Source organism: Ipomoea nil, unplaced genomic scaffold (assembly GCF_001879475.1).
Source record: "Ipomoea nil cultivar Tokyo-kokei standard unplaced genomic scaffold, Asagao_1.1 scaffold2159, whole genome shotgun sequence".
Taxonomy (NCBI): Eukaryota; Viridiplantae; Streptophyta; class Magnoliopsida; order Solanales; family Convolvulaceae; genus Ipomoea; species Ipomoea nil.
Window position 1 is genome coordinate 4,722,272 of NW_017618587.1, and position 16,723 is coordinate 4,738,994.

General features: G+C 37.5%; 2 protein-coding genes across 5 annotated transcripts; one reads left to right on the plus strand and one right to left on the minus strand.

Annotated features, from left to right (window-relative positions):
- Window positions 1-1,444: 1,444 nt before the first annotated feature.
- On the plus strand, window positions 1,445-5,903 carry LOC109149259 (endoglucanase 12). Its single transcript, XM_019296920.1, has 5 exons — window positions 1,445-1,862; window positions 3,848-4,155; window positions 4,233-4,830; window positions 5,009-5,181; window positions 5,415-5,903. The coding sequence occupies exons 1-5, from the start codon at window positions 1,445-1,447 to the stop codon at window positions 5,814-5,816; spliced, it is 1,899 nt and encodes a 632-aa protein (XP_019152465.1). The 3' UTR covers window positions 5,817-5,903.
- Window positions 5,904-11,952, minus strand: LOC109149262 (beta-hexosaminidase 3). Of its 4 annotated transcripts, none has more exons than XM_019296924.1 (15): window positions 11,842-11,952; window positions 10,050-10,408; window positions 9,039-9,113; window positions 8,629-8,664; window positions 8,434-8,545; window positions 8,302-8,372; window positions 8,102-8,232; window positions 7,934-7,999; window positions 7,564-7,664; window positions 7,416-7,475; window positions 7,300-7,333; window positions 6,966-7,064; window positions 6,835-6,894; window positions 6,395-6,645; window positions 5,904-6,198 (listed from the first exon to the last, which is right to left on the minus strand). In XM_019296924.1, exons 2-15 carry the CDS (start codon window positions 10,401-10,403, stop codon window positions 6,032-6,034), a joined length of 1,617 nt encoding a protein of 538 aa, XP_019152469.1. In that variant the 5' UTR covers window positions 10,404-10,408; window positions 11,842-11,952; the 3' UTR covers window positions 5,904-6,031. The 4 variants fall into 4 exon arrangements, with proteins under 4 accessions (XP_019152469.1, XP_019152468.1, XP_019152467.1 ...); XM_019296923.1 differs by lacking the exon at window positions 11,842-11,952 and adding an exon at window positions 10,620-10,779; XM_019296922.1 differs by lacking the exon at window positions 11,842-11,952 and adding an exon at window positions 10,624-10,762 and having other exon boundaries at window positions 10,050-10,409.
- Window positions 11,953-16,723: the final 4,771 nt, after the last annotated feature.

Here is a 16,723-nt window from a genome sequence, read left to right on the forward strand (position 1 = left end):
GATCAAACTGAGCATATTTGCACCAATTTCTAATGGTACATTACATGTAGACACACAATTACGTCTTGGAACTTTTTGGTCGAGTGACTATCATGTGACTTTATATTAATATATAGTGTTTAGTTCATAAAGTGTGAAATTATTTTAGCTAATAGAATTACCTTAATTATATAAAATAACCATATTCACATTATCCTACTAATGTTCTAATATTACTAGCTATGAAGTAAACACCTCTAAAAGATTATAAATTTCACAATGCGTGATTCACCTAACGACACTTTCGGATAGTGACAACGGTTCTCTCATCACTAAAAACAAAAGATTATAAATCCAATCTTTAATAAGATATCGGGAAAAAAAAAAACTAAAATACATTAATTGTTCATTCCCCAAAATATGTTACGTTACTTCAATTCTCCTTTTTTTTTTTTAATCACTAGTTTTAGCCAATTAATTTATGATAATAAATAATAATATTGATGTAATATAAGAAATTAAATAGATATAAAAGATTATGAAGGTTAACTTTAATTTGTCACAATAAATAAGGTATATATTTAATTCAAAATAAAAGAACTATTTTTCGTCATTATATTAGGACCACTCCCAAAAGATTAAATCTCCAACCCTACTGGCTTTTACGCGGTTCAACCGAGTATATTAAATCATGGTAACTCAGCAAATATATAAATATATATTCTTCTTCTTCTTATATATATATAGAATTAATTTCACTTTTGGTCCCACGACTTTTGAGTTCATATCATTTTTGGTGCACAACTTTAAATTTTTTCAATTTTGGTGCCTAACTTTGTTATTTTTACCAATTTTGGTCCTTCCAGCCAAATTGACAATAAAATATTTCCGGATTTTATATTTTAGGGGCAAAATCGTCATCTCATGGAAAGATCTTCAATATTTAAACAAAAGAAAAATCATATTAAGAGGAAAAGAAGAGTTTGTCAATGGTCGAAACTATAAATCCCATAGATCTGTCTGGTTTCTGCCCGTCTTCCCCATTATTTTCATCGTCAAACACCTATAGATATGATTTTACAGTGATTTTGTTTAGATATTGAAAATGTTTCCTTGGGATGACGATTTACCCCTAACAATATAAAATCCAGTAACATTTCGCTGTCAATTTGGCCGAAAGGACCAAGACTGATAAAAATAACAAAGTTAGGCACCAAAATTAAAAATTTTTAAAGTTGTGCACCAAAAGTGATAGAACATCAAAAGTCGTGGGACCAAAAGTGAAATTAATTCTATATATATATATAAGTCTCAGTCTATCCCTCTTCAATTCGTCTTGGTCTTGGAAAATGAGTGGATTTTCACATGCATTTTCCAAGATTCTGAAACGGTAGAGATCGGAGCGAATTGAAATAATCAATCGATCAATAGAAGAGAAATAATTAAGAAGAATATATAGAAAAGAATGCATTCAGGGCATCAGTGGGGAGGGCCGTTGGAGATCCAGAACGGGGAGTCGTCGACGTCGGAGGATTACGAGCGGGCGAGCCGGAACACGGCGGAGTGGGACAGGGCGTCGGCGACGCAGCAGCACCACTACGCCGGCGCCGGCGCCGCCAGGAACCACCTGGACGAGACGCAGCAGAGCTGGCTGCTGGGGCCGCCGGAGCGGAAGAAGAACAAGTACGTTGACTTGGGGTGCATCGTCTGCAGCAAGAAGGCCCTCAAGTATACCTTCTGGGGAATCGTCGTCACCTTCCTCGTCGTCGCCCTCCCCACCATCATCGCCAAAGCTTTGCCCAAGCACCACCCCCGCCCTCCGCCGCCCGATAATTACTCCCTTGCCCTCCACAAGGCCCTCCTCTTCTTCAACGCTCAAAAATGTACGTACCCCTCCCCCCAACCCTATTTTTACTTTTCAACACTAATACCCTCTAAGATTTTTAATTTTGATGCGTGACTATACATTTGGTCCCTCATTCAATTGTGGGTATCAAAAAGAAAATATTCAACTAGTCAAGTAGAACTCGAAATGAAAAATAAAAACCAGGGACCAAAGGTACTACTGAAAAGTTGACTTAAAAATTGAATGAGGAATCAAAATGGAGAAGAAATTGAATGGTAGCACGTACCAAAATTAAAAATCTTGATAGTTAGGGATTATTTAGGAGATGTATCATAGTTGATTGACTAAATATGATAACAATTATTATTTAGAAGAAATACCATAGCCGAGCGATCAAAAGTGGAAAAAATCTTCATTCCAGATAAATATCTTATTAGTCGGGGTCCAAAAGTGAAAAGAAATCATAATTCTTAATTAGCTAGATTCAACACATAACAACCAAAATGTTACTCGGTCAAATAAAGAATTATTATCTAACGTTACAACTCAGATATTATTCTTATTACCGAGTCAAATCAAAATTATTATTCCAACAATGGCATTAATAATAACATTATGAAAGCATGATAAATGTTGGGTACTCACTATTCAATTCATTCATGCATCAACGTAGGACTTACGTGGAATCTGGTTGGTAAAATTAGGACTTACCAAGTCAAGGTAGATTTTTTACTTGGTCTAATGTTCCATATATAGTAGAAAATTAATGTTTGTTTGATTTTACCAACTTTTGCTCTTTACCATTCACGTTGATCGCCGTGGGTGCTGTTTGTTTCGGCGATCTGCGGATTCCCGCCGGCTAAAGGTACCAAACACGCACTCTACACCTTATTTGAATTTTGCATGTTCTATGATGGTATCGGGCCCCACTTGAACACGTCAAACTTACCACGGAGTATTATACTTCTTTTGAGGTAAAATTACATATCTAGAATATCATATCACTATTTTTTTTTTTAAAAAAAATTATTATTATTATATTTACCATGTCAAACAAATTAAAAATAAAAATTTTAGAACTCTAGTCGAGTTGGTTAGTAACAACAGGGTTCTTTTTAGTGTCCACACGGAGCTTAGCCCACTGATTCAGTAGACAATATTTGAGAGAAGAGACCAATGTTTAAACTTCAACAGCGGAAGTGACTAGCATTTAACTTTATCTGTTGAGCTATTAAGTTATCGTGATTTAAATCGTCTCAAATGCTCTGTTGGATTCCAGAGTGTAAGGTTGCTTTGAATTTGGAGATTCAACCATTTAGGAGAAAAAGTCTGGCGGCTAAAGTAAGAAGATAGATTATACGCAAAGCTCACTTTTAAGGGGTGGCTTTGAGTTTTCAAGTAAATCAAATTTAAAAAGGAAAAATCTTTTGGGCTGCATGCCTGCATCGCTTTCATGTCGTCGAGTCTTAGCAGTTAGCATTAGTTTGTTAAGATAATGCATAAGCATTGGTTTGACTTTAGGAAAATAGATAGTAATAAATTAAATGCTGATGTAAATAAAAGGACTATAATCTACCCACTAATTAAATAATAATAATAATAATAATGACATCGTATAAAATTATTTCAAATTTTTAATGGTATTTTACTGGTAAAATTTTGATCTTAGTGTATTTATTGTTTTAAATTACAAAAAATTATAATTTATGCATCTATAAATATGTCAATTATTAATCTCATCCTGAATTATTAATAGTGTAAATATTTTCTCTCAAATTTTAAAACTTGACATATATTGTCACAAATATAGTGCACACAAAAAATCTGTCCACTTTAAATATAATTTCACACTGTCACTTCCAATGTTTAAATTTTATTCTCTTCTTAAATACACTGCTCATTGAATCAGTGAGCTAAATCTAGGTTTTTTTTTTTTTTTTTTAATATCTTAAGAAGTGAAATGCGTGCATATATGGCTTTTGCAATTGTGACGTATACGTTGATTACATGATGTTATTGTAGCTGGAAAGCTGCCAAAAAACAATGGCATTCCGTGGCGAAGGGATTCCGGGCTGGGCGACGGATCCAAACTCACGGACGTCAAGGGAGGGCTGATCGGAGGCTACTATGACGCCGGAGACAACACTAAGTTCCATTTTCCGATGTCGTTCGCGATGACGATGCTGAGCTGGAGTGTGATTGAGTATGAGCACAAGTTTCGAGCCGCCGGAGAGTATGATCACGTCCGGGACCTCATCCGGTGGGGCACCGATTACCTCCTCCGAACTTTCAACTCCTCCGCCTCCACAATCGACAAAATTTACAGCCAGGTAAACCTAATTTTTCAGTCGGAGTTTCAAATAAATCGAATTAAATATCGGAAAAAAAATTATTGGTTTAATTGTAGGTCGGTGGGTCCACAAACGGTTCAAAAACACCGGACGATCATTACTGCTGGCAACGGCCGGAGGACATGGCGTATCCACGCCCAGTCCAAACAGCATTCTCCGGGCCGGACCTTGCCGGAGAAATGGCGGCGGCGTTAGCGGCAGCTTCCATCGTGTTCCGCGACAACGCCGTATACTCCGCCAAGCTAGCTAAAGGTGCGGAAACCGTGTACGCATTTGCCAGGGACAGAGGCAAAAGAACGCCGTACAGCCGCGGAAATCCGTACATCGAGACGTACTATAACTCCACCAGCTACTTTGACGAGTTCATGTGGAGCGCCGTTTGGTTGTACTATGCCACCGGGAATAATAGCTACATTTCGCTGGCGACTAATCCTGAAATGGCTAAGAACGCAAATGCGTTGGTAGTTATCCCGGATTTGAGTGTCTTTAGCTGGGATAACAAGCTGCCCGGGGCTATGCTGCTCTTGACTAGGTTGAGGATAGTTTTGAATCCGGGTTATCCCTATGAAGAAATGTTGCAGAGCTATCACAATGTCACTACTCTAACCATGTGCTCTTACTTGCAACAATTTCATGTCTTCAACTTCACTAAAGGTAATTTTTCATTTTCTTTTGATTCGAGTTTACTGATCTTTTTGGTTTAAGTCAGTCAGCTAGGCTAGATTGCAATGTGAGGTTTAACTCATGTAAATTCTTGGATAATGACTGTTGTTTTGCTCGTTATTTATGGTGAATATGGTGATGTTAAAAGGGGGAATGATTTGATTTGCAGGGGGGCTGATACAGTTGAACCATGGGCAGGGGCAACCTCTGCAGTATGTAGTGAATGCAGCGTTCTTGGCATCTCTGTTTGCTGATTACATGGAAGTGACAGATGTTCCAGGCATGAATTGTGGTCCTTACTTTATACCCTTGGATGTTCTTCAGGGTTTTGCGATTTCCCAGGTTTCTTAACTTATATCTTAACAATCAAGAACATTAATTTCTGCAACCAGCCAAATTAGTCAGACTGTTAACTTGTAATCACACATTCTTGATTTAGTTTGAGCCGATCAAACTTGGATAATAGTAACTGCAATTTCTCTCATCACTTCAAACATTTAACGCCTTGCATTGGAAATTTGGAAGTAGTGGGAATGATTAATTTGTGGTTTATTTTGCTTGTTTGGAAAACGCAGATTAATTATATTTTAGGCGAGAATCCATTGAAGTTCAGCTACGTGGTGGGCTATGGGAGCAGGTTTCCCAGGCACGTTCATCACCGCGGCGCATCGACACCGAACAACAGGATCAAGTACTCGTGCACCGGCGGATGGAAATGGCGAGACACCAAAAAACCTAATCCAAACAACATCACAGGCGCCATGGTCGGAGGCCCCAACCGGTTTGATCAGTTCCAAGATTCCCGCACCAGTTTCGGCTTTACAGAGCTGACGTTGGCCGGAAATGCAGGCTTGGTGGCGGCGCTGGTGTCCCTTACCACCACCGGCCCCTCCGGGGTCGACAAGAACTCCATCTTCTCCAACATTCCGCCGCTTTACCCGGCGAATCCGCCCCCGCCACCGCCGTGGAAACCCTGAACTGTGTAGCTCTAGCATTTTTTTTTTTGTGTACAAAAATGAAGTGGGTTTGGAATAATGAGACAATAGAGAAAACGGTTTTTTTTTCCCAAGTGCTTTTCAAATTTCAATTGATTATGGACAGTTCCCTAGTACATATGTGGTGCAAGGTCGTTTATTCAGTTAGAGTGTTGGAACCAACAGACAAAAATTAAAAATGACAGACCTAACTACCACTACTGCAAATGGCAAGATCCTGGCTGTTCCGGGGCACCTCGCCCAGATCCGACCAGTGGCGCTGCAGCCACACCTCGTTGGTTCAACAAACACCTGAAGTGTGCCAGCCTTCCCGCAACTTTATTTGGATCATCCGGGAGGTTCTCAGACGAAGTCCACAGCCTCTCTTTATCCACCAACATCATCAAAACACGAGTTAATTAGCACATTTTAGGTTGAGAAAGTATGTATGAACAAATACTACATTGTAATAGAGTCAGTGACATTCAAAAAAAAAAGTGTGGTACGAGGGTTGGGGGGGGGGGGGGGGGTGGGTGTGGAATTGTGCAGAGATTTTAGGCGTGAGGCGAGGAAAAGAATACCTGCAGCAGCTGCAGCACGGGGCCATATGGTTTGCTCGATATCTGAAGCATCAATGTTCTCTCCCCACATGCATACTTCCCCGCCAAGAACCAGCGCCTGGTGCTTTGGGTCTGTGATGTTATCCAGTGGCTCGTTCGAGTAAAAACCATCCCACGGAGCATCTAAGTGATCCAAATACCATCTGTCCTGGTTGCTCACAATGCACCGCAGTCCAGCTGCAACCACTTGCTGAGCCAGACCACCCCCGAGCCTGTTGGAAACGTTAGATTTAAGATTGATCCTTGTTAATAAGAGCTCCAGACCGATCTTAAATTTTTGGAATGGATACTATATCGGGGAGAGATGATCTGAGAGAACCGATCTCAATCCATGAGCCCTGTCCTACATTATCAGGATTACGCTTGTTCTGTTTAAAGCGAGAGTTAGAAAGGGGGCATACCAGTTATGGACAACAGTTTTGCGACTCAACTTGTTGCCAAAATTGTTGAAGGTCTCTTCCCTGCACATTTTGAACACGAATTATAAACACGAGAAAAAACCTTAAAATTTACAAAGTTTTAGCAGTCTTGCCAGTTTATAATTTCATATCCATGAGATAGAGCTATCTTCTGTGCTTGCAAGACAAAATATTGGTATGCCTGTTGTCCATCGAAATGGCGTGTCTTTAACCTGACAGGTATACCAAATTTCAAATTCCTCGTGTCAGATAAAACGCAATAACTCAGACCACACGGAAACGCTAAAGCTCACCAAGCTGTAGCCTATACTCGAAAAAATTTAGAAGCTAACTGAAAAATGGCAGATAACGAGTGTGTAAACTGTGTATATCCTCAACTGTCACGTTCCATCACCCGTTTCCCTAAATTTGTTTGTTAAAGGAACTCGAGAAGTTTAGGATTGTTACCACTTCTCTATACGAGGAGTCGATGTCCAGCAAGCTGCAGTTAAAACCAAAATCGCGTGGTTCAGTAAATTCTATTCTTGATCTGTAAAGCCAAAAACCCTGAACATAAAACTCACTTGTATTCACTTCATCTCCCCCGAGATGAACAAATTTGTATTTGAAGATCTTACTGAAATCTGAGATAGAAAATTTTTAACAAGTCAATTTCTCATTGTTTATGTCTATTCTACTAGTGAAAATTTGCCATGAAGCGGGAAAAATTACCTGAGAGAATTCCATTTATTACTTTGAAGGTGAAATTACTGGTTACATCTAATGGATGTTGACAATCTCTTGATGGCCATAATGTAGGATACCCAACACCCCTAAAATGTAGACAAGCGTTAGCCACTTAGCCATATACAATTTGCACGTTCTATAGCCTTATGCCTTGTTGCCATTGTTGAGCATATAACCATTAATGTGCAATCCAACTATCAGCTTAGGCTTTTAGTTGAGATGGAGCACATGCTTCAATTTGGTATCAGAGTTCGAATCTCTACGTCACCCTATAAGCGACTATGGTCCGCTCAACTATCAGCTTAGGTTTTTAGTTGAGATGAAGCGCATGCTTCAATTTTTTAATTTTTTTTACCATGATTGTGCATGTCCTGGAACGTCAATTTCAGCCAATACATTGATTCCCCGCCTTTGTGCATATCTGCAACTCTTACGTTTGAATTAGGACGATGTAGTAAAGACAAAGTTTTACCGGAAAAGCTAAGAGATAAGACAAATAGATCAGAAGATCGAAATAACTTGCCTTACAATCTCAGTAGCGTCACCTGTTGTGTACCGCTCTGAACTAGAATAAGCACCATTCCACAGTTTTGGATATGAAGGTATCTCGAGTGGGAAAGATTGTGTATCCACAATGTGCCAATGCAATACATTCTATACAAAACAGAGCTTTGATTAATATGTGGTCACGAGATATCTGCAATCGAAAAAAATGTTACATACCAGTTTTGAGTATGTCATGGAATCAATAACTTTCTTTATTACTGGAAGTGGAAGATAATGTCGGGCCGTATCTGCATCATGCAAAGGGTGTTAGACTCTTTGAAATGCTAAGCAGTAGCAAAAGAATCTCACCGATTAGAAGCCCTCGATAGGGAAACCGAGGCTGATCCAAAACAGTCCATGGTACTTGACGAACTTCGAAAGCTCTGGATGTGAAGTCGAACTGGCAAATTTGACTAAACGTCTGTGACACAACAAAGTAACTGAGTCAGTAGTACTCAAAAAAAAAAAGTAACGTCTCTTAGGGAGATAGAGAAAACACTAAACCTCCAACCCGTGCAAGGCTCCGTAAACTGTTTGTGCCTGCATCAGAACTACAATGCTCAGAAATTTAAGCTTTTGAAGTACACTTAACCAAATTTTATGCATTAAACAAGTTCACAGGGAAATTATGTGTGTATTCTTTTGCCACTTTGTATCCATCTCTTCCTATCAGTCAAATATAATGCATTATTCCCAAAACTATGGTTCTATCTTTGCAGTAGAGTTTCAGTCAATAGAAAGAACTCCATCATTTCCAAACACAGCCCACTTGCCAAAACTTAATCACAAAGGGCATAAATAGGATAGTGGTGTCACAGGTTGCACTTAAGCAAGGCATGGAACTATGGAAGTCTCCTAAATGGAGATCACCAATGGTGTTAATCTACGAATGCAACAAACCTGGTGACACCCACCCTGAGATATGCATATAGCGAACTTCCAATATCGGGTACAGTCAAGTGGTAGGACTCGTCGATGCCATGCTGCAGCTGCATTGCATATGATGCTATTTAGTTCAGAGCATAAACACTAAAACAACTCCACCTATGACCTAACAAGCAAAACGCCTCCCTCCCGCCCACCCTCACGGGTAGATCAGTTGGTCCCAGGTGGCAGATTGTGGGCAAGGACCCAAGATCAAGCCTGGCAGCCACAATGTGGGAGTCACACCTGATGCAGTGGGCTCCTTGTGAGCACCAAGCACTGTCCCCCACCTAATGGGCCGCTGAGTCACCGTGATTTACCACCTCCACAAATCATGTCGGACCAAGATGTGGGGCCCGGGACTAAGGATTTCGCCTTTGGTCCCCGGTGGCAGATTGTGGGCAAGGACACAAGATCAAGCCTGGCAGCCGCAGTGTGGGAGTTACACCCAATACAGTGGGCTCCTTGTGGGCACCAGGCACTGGTCCTCCCACATAATGAACTGCTAAGTCACTGTGATTTACCACATCCACAAATCATATCGGACCGAGATCTCGGGCCCTGGGACTAAGGATTTCGCCTTTGGTCCCCGGTGGCAAATTGTGGGCAAGGACACAAGATCAAGCCTAGCCACCGCAGTGTGGGAGTTACACCCAATGCGGTGAGCTCCTTTTGGGCACCAGGCACTGGTCGGACTGAGATGCGGAGGCATGGGATTAAGGATTTTGCCTTTGGTCCCTGATGACAGATTGTGGGCAAGGACACAAGATCAAGCCTAGCCACCGCAGTGTGGGAGTTACACCCAATGCGGTGAGCTCCTTGTGGGCACCAGGCACTGTTCCTCCCACCTAATGAACAGCTAAGTCACTGTGATTTACCACCTCCACAGATCATGTCGAACTGAGATGTGGGAGCCCGGGGCTAAGGATTTCGCCTTTTGTGGGCAAGTAAAACTACACCTCCCCACACCAGGTGAAGTGGGCATAGGCCAGAAGCTGTACCTCATCACTGGCTGAAAGAACAACCACATGGATCCCCTTAAGGACGTGAGACTGGTTAAAACCAGCAACACTGCCATTAACAGCATGGGTTCCTCTGATAACCTCAAGTATCCTAGAGAATCCATCCTTGAGAACCCCAGAACCATCCAAATAGGTGCTCCCATTAGTCTTGAGCTCAAACCCATCGCTCAAATACAGTCTATGGTGGCCATGGCTCACATATTTGGGCATGGGCCATATATTCAATCGCTCATTGGCACCACCAGAAGCAGCAGCAGCTGATACCACAATCAAACAAAACCCAATCGCCCAAAACCCAGCCTTGCCCAGTAAATCAGCAGCGACCACCATCATGTATTCTACAAACAAATCAAACCACACAATAAAGATTCAATTTTTACACAATTTTAACAGTGCCCTTTTCATGGCACCCAAGAAAAAATGCTTCCTAAAACAGCAAGAAAAAAAAAAAAAAGCATTTCTGAAACTGAACCTTAAATACCCAGCAAATAACAGCAAAGAAGAAAGCATTTATTCATTGCCCATTTCAAGAAACCGAAACAAACATACCAATAGTAAAAGATGGCAGTCTCTGCAGAACCCAAAAAATCTCGAAGATAAAGGGATAAATGTAGAGATATACAGATACATATAGATAAAAAGGGGTGGCAGCCTGGCAGGCTTTATAGGTGAACCACCCTGAAGAAAAAAATGGGACAAATAATTGTGAAGGAGTAGGTGGCTTACATGTTAGTGTAACTGTGTAAGACTGCAATAAATATATATATGCAAAGTGCGCTTTCTGGGTACGTAAACAAAGTAAAATGTAGCGATTGTCTTCGCAGGAAACCGACAAATGATTCTTTCTCTCTCTCTGCTCCTTTTTGTTGCAGATAAATGAGAATAACTAACGCCATTATGGCCGGTTTACTAATGGTTAAAGATATCATTAATGAATATATATATTATAACATCATCATAATTAATATAATTGATTGGTGGGATCAGACATGACTCCCATTTCCCCTCTGGGCTCCATGCATTTATACTCATTACCACCATATAACCATATAATTAATACAATTGCTCAGGTCAGAGTGTGGGGGCCCTTAGGATTAGGGTTCAGCCTTTTGGAAGAACAATCATATAACCCAATTGCTCATACTATACACTACTCTCAACCAACTCAGTAATATTATACAAATTATGCAATGTCATATTTTCAGTCACTCGCAGCAATTACTCGATGGTGTAACTTTTAAGCTACAATAAAGAAATTCTGCAATGGTATAACTTTTAAGTTAACTCGACAGTGTAACTCACAGAAATTCTGCAATCAAAAATGCAAATATGCTACTAGATTGCGAGTTTCTAAATGAAAAGCTACAAACATATTTGTAACTTTTAATTTAATAAGACTTTTGTTTAGGAAAAAAAAAAAAAAAGAGGCAAAGAAAAGCAAATCATAGGATCTATCTTGAATAAAACTTCCATTGTAAGCAAGTTGGTCTTATTCACGTAATGTTTCACAAACAAAAAGTTGATATTATCGAATTTTGAGAATCGTGATTATGAAACAAGTTATATAGTTATCTTAAATTAATCGTTTAACTCTGTTTCTCCTGATCATAACAGCACCCATTTTTTATTTTAACCAGTAAGCTAAGTATTCAATAATCCCTCCAACATCATTATCTTGTGAATTGATCCATAAATTATAAGAAAATAATTTGAAAAGGAGCTGAAATGACAAATTAATGGAGTAAAATGGAATAGAAAAAAAGTAGATTACATGAAGTGTATGTCCTCCCCGCTTCCTTTGCGAGGATATCTCAAGGGAAGATCGGAGGAGGTGGTCGGAATGATTTGGCCTGGTGATTGGTGATGAGCAAGGAGGCGAGGATATCCCAAGACAAATGGAATATTGTAATCGCGGCTCAATAAGTGTCAAAAATAGTAGTTACATTAACTAATGAAAAGGCGCCAATGTTGTTGAGCCGCGCTGCCCCAACTGACTAACCACCGCAACGACTTAATTTAGAGCACCAATTTAACAGCGGCTGAGGTCTGCTGAATTATTTTAACCCCCCAAAAAAACAAATATAAAAAAATGTATGGGTCACCATAATTTTGTAGTGTTATCTTGTCTGTTTTTTTTTTTTTTTTTTTGAGCGCTAAATATATATAATATACTTTAAATGTTGTACGATACATGGATAAAAATTGTTCTTAAAAGGTTAAATCTTTACCCTCAAGGGGCCCTATGTTCAGGCTCGACAGAGCATCTGGAAGAATTTAAATCATGGTAACTCAGCTGAACACAGAGGCTAGATATTTGTTTACTGTGCACAATGAGTCCCCTCACTTTGAGAGATTGCTCTGGTGAGACTCAAATCCGGGTCATTGTTCTCAAACTTCACCCATGTGACCTACTGAGCTGCCCATGCGAGCATTTATTGGATAAATGTCCTAGGTACAACTTCAACCAAGTTTGTTGATTTGGTAACTATAAGATTCTAAGTTCGATTCTCAACAGGAAATATATATTTACCTTTTTTGTTTGAGTCGGTCAACTATATATAACTTATGCATTTATCTCATCGTGGTCATTTACTTACTAGAATCACAATACAAGATTTACTCTCTGATAATGGTTGCAGATTTCTCTCATCACCCAAAAAGTTGTCCTTACATAGATATAATTAGATCTGTTGTTATATTGCGCAGTGAGCAAAGGTCTAGCCTCTGTGGTTCGTGTTCAATTGAGTTATCATGATTTACATCCTCCTAGATACTTTGTCGGACTGGAGTGTGGAAGGCCCTTAGGGTTGAGGTTCAACCATTTGGAAAGAATGAATACTAAAATCAATGACTAACCATTTGGGAGATGTTGATGTGGAAACAGACTGTCAAACCGTGTTTAATGCTTTGCGATCACTGTCTTTTAATTCTAGTTTTGGTTTTTTAATTGAGGACATTAAAGTTTAGATGTTGAATTCTACTGTGTGAAGCGATATGCGAATAGTGCTGCCCATGATGTTGCTAGGGAGGCCTTTTCTGTATCAGGTTGCGGGGAATGGTTTGATTCTCCTCCATCTTTCCTTGTGAACACTCTTATTCATGATTTAATGAATTAATTATTCTTTCTCAAAAAAAAAAATCATTGACTAAATATAAATAATACTGCAGCCTTAAAATGACTATATATAGTGTTTTTATAACTTTGCATATTACTTATGTAACTCAATTTTTTTCAATTATCATTTTCTTTTTTTCAATGTGAATATAAACATTATGAAAATAATTAATTATTGTAATATAATATTATGCAACTTGAGACTTTATTTACTTATTATTTATTAACAAAATATTTAAATATAACCATAAATATAATATTGAATAATAATATTAAACACTTACTTTGTGTTTTGTGCGTATAATAATAGCAAAATAATAAAGTAAAACTGAAATTTCATAAATTGAGCTTATATGTTGATTTCTTATGGGCCTTCGTTAGGAATTGGGCTGGCACATATCCAATAAAGCCACACAAAAAAAAAAAAAAAAAAAAAAAAAAAAAAAAAAACTAACATTTTTACCATACTTATTAAGTCAATGCCCATTCTGAATTAGGTCCAATATGGCCCATCTTAACGGTTTGGTATACGTGTTTGAGTAAGGACTGTTTGGAAATACAGAAAATATTCTGTAAAAAAAAAAAAACAAACAAACAAACAAAAAACAAACAAACAAACAAACAAAAAAACATTTTTAGGTGTTTGGTTAAAAGTTAAAATACAACATTTTTTCTACTGGATTCATTTGAAAACCCTCAAATATTTTTTTGAAATAATTTTTAAAAAATGACTATTTTTTGAAAAATATTTTAATTTTTTAGTATTTGGTTGAATGTCATAAAATTATTTTTCATGTATAGCTAAAAATTAAGAAATATATTTTTCTATTTGGTTCATTTTTTTAAAAATGAACATATTATTTGTTAGATTTAATTTCATTTTTGTAGCTAGATTTATAGTTGGCATTTCACTTTTAGTCCTTTTTTTTTTTCAAACCATCATTCTTTGGTCATCGTATTATTGTGGCATGACCACTTTTGGTCCTCCATCAACAAACCCGTTTAATTTCGTAAAATATAAGGGCATTTGAGTTTTCAATTATGATTTTTTTCAAAAAAAAATAAAAATAAAAATATAGTCGGTTAATCCACTTTGTATAAAAATGATCGAAATAATATTGTATTTAATGATATTTCATGATTTTATTGACGGATGACTAAAATGGTCAGACCACAATAATACTAGGACCAAAGATGGATGTTCTGAAATATAAGAACTAAAAATGGATTATTGCCACCTATATATAAATCTAGGACAAAAAATGGAATTAACTCTATTTGTTATTATTATTATTATTATTATTATTATTATTATTATTATTATTATTATTATTATTATTATTATTATTATTATTATTATTATTATAATAGGCCCGTAAATTTTACACCAAAAATCAATTAGGCACCTCAACTTTAAAAAAGTGCAATTAAATCATCAAACATGCTTCTTTTTTTTTTTTTTTTGGGTCAAATTTACCGGTAACCAAAAGGTTACCGGTAAATTTATACCGTTGACTATATTTGTTGTTGTTGTCCAAAGAAATCTGACCAGAAAACATTGCCATCGACCAAAAAGTCGCATTCACCGGAGAAGGCGACCAGTTGGTCACCTTCCCCGATGGAAGGTAGCCAGTTGGTCGCCTTCTCTGGTAGATGGAAACCGGCGATGGCCGCGGTTGACGGATTTTCGTCGGATTGATGCTTGAATTGAAATGATCTGCAATAACAAGTCATTTACCGGTTCTTGGACTTCATTACTTCAATTTGACATGTTAATGGGTGTAATTTTACTTTTTAAAACTTAGGTACCTATTTGACTTTTCAGGTAAAATTTAGGGGCTTGTTTGACATTTTCCATTATAATAATAATATGAGGTGGTGTTGGTGACGATAATTATGGTGGTTGTCGTGTGGTGGTGGTGGTGATGATGTGGTGTGATGCTGGTAATGATAATAATGCGGAAACGAACTTAAACAGGAAGAGAGACATAAGTATTCAAAAAAAGGGAGAGAGACATCAAATAAACAAATTTAGAAAATGTCTATAGACAACAAAAAGAACAATATATTTTTCGTCAAATTGAACATTTTTCCGTTGACCACAATTAATATTTTCAATTTACTTCATTTTCTTTGAGTACCTATATATTTGAAAATCTGAAAAATGACATCCGAAAGTCATAAATCGAAAAATTCTATTTTTCTTTGAATTAATACTTTGAAGTTAATATGACTTTTGAAATTAAAAGTAAGAGTTCTTTAAGAATGATTCATACGTCATAAATATTAATTCAAATATCACTATCGCATTTCTTAGTAAAGGACTAAAGGTACATGCATAAGTGGAGAAACATTGTAGTCAATTGGAAAAGAAGAGTATAGAAAATGCTAATCATATCAACGTGTTGTGCTTATTAGTGTGCCATAGCCAACATGATGTAACTTGTCCATTATTATTAATTTTCAAAAAATACTTGTCTAGAGCAAATTATGTACATCCTAAAATGACTAGAATTTTGTAGAATTTCATAAAATCACAAGTTAGTTAATTAGTTATTCAATCACAAGTTAATTGGATTAAATTAATATTTAAAATTTATACTTTGCCAACATCATATGTAACCAACACTTCGATTTAAAAAAAAAAAAAAATCATAATCACTACCCAAAAATGTGTTTGAATGAAATATGCTTTGTAACCTTAACTAACAAATGACTGTAATAAAGTAAATTAACTTAAGTTGTTCAAATATGGATATATGGCTGAGTGTAAAAGACGCATCCATCCGTAATCAAAAGCAAATGATTAGATCATTGGCTTTTGGTATGAAAAAAAAAAAAAAAAAAAAAACTTAAGTTGCTCATAGTTAATCAGTTCAATACAGTATTTGGGAGGATGTAAATCACGGTGACTCAATGACTCATTAGACCGTGCCAAATGCTGGTGCGCACAGGGGATATGCCCACTTTGAACATAATCTTCACGGTAACTCAATGGCTTAGCAGACATGGCCAAATGTTACCGCACACAAGGGATCTGCCCACTTTGAATATAATTCTCACGGTGACTCAATGACTCAGCAGACATGACCAAATGCTGGTGCGCATAATGAATCTGTCACTTTGAACACAATCATCATGGTGACTCAATGACTTAGAGTCATAGACAAATGCTGGTGCGCACAAAGAATCTGTCTACTTTCAACGTAATCCTTACGGTGACTCAATAACTCGAACATAACCAAATACTGATACGCATGAAAAATTTGTCTAATTTAAACATAATCTTCACACTACTATTATCGGAGTTCAAACCTTTATCTCCTCTCATAAATATCGAACCACTAATCAAGTACTCCGTATCCTACTAATTTAATTGAAGGTTGACCCATACGTAACAAAAACCGCACTTATTGGAGTTATGGTTTTCATTGTGGCGGGTAAAACGACAAGTCGACAACCCAGCTGATGACAGTTACCTTACATGTGTCCCTAAAATTCTTTTTTTCCATTTTAATTCCGCTGCTTATTAAAACTG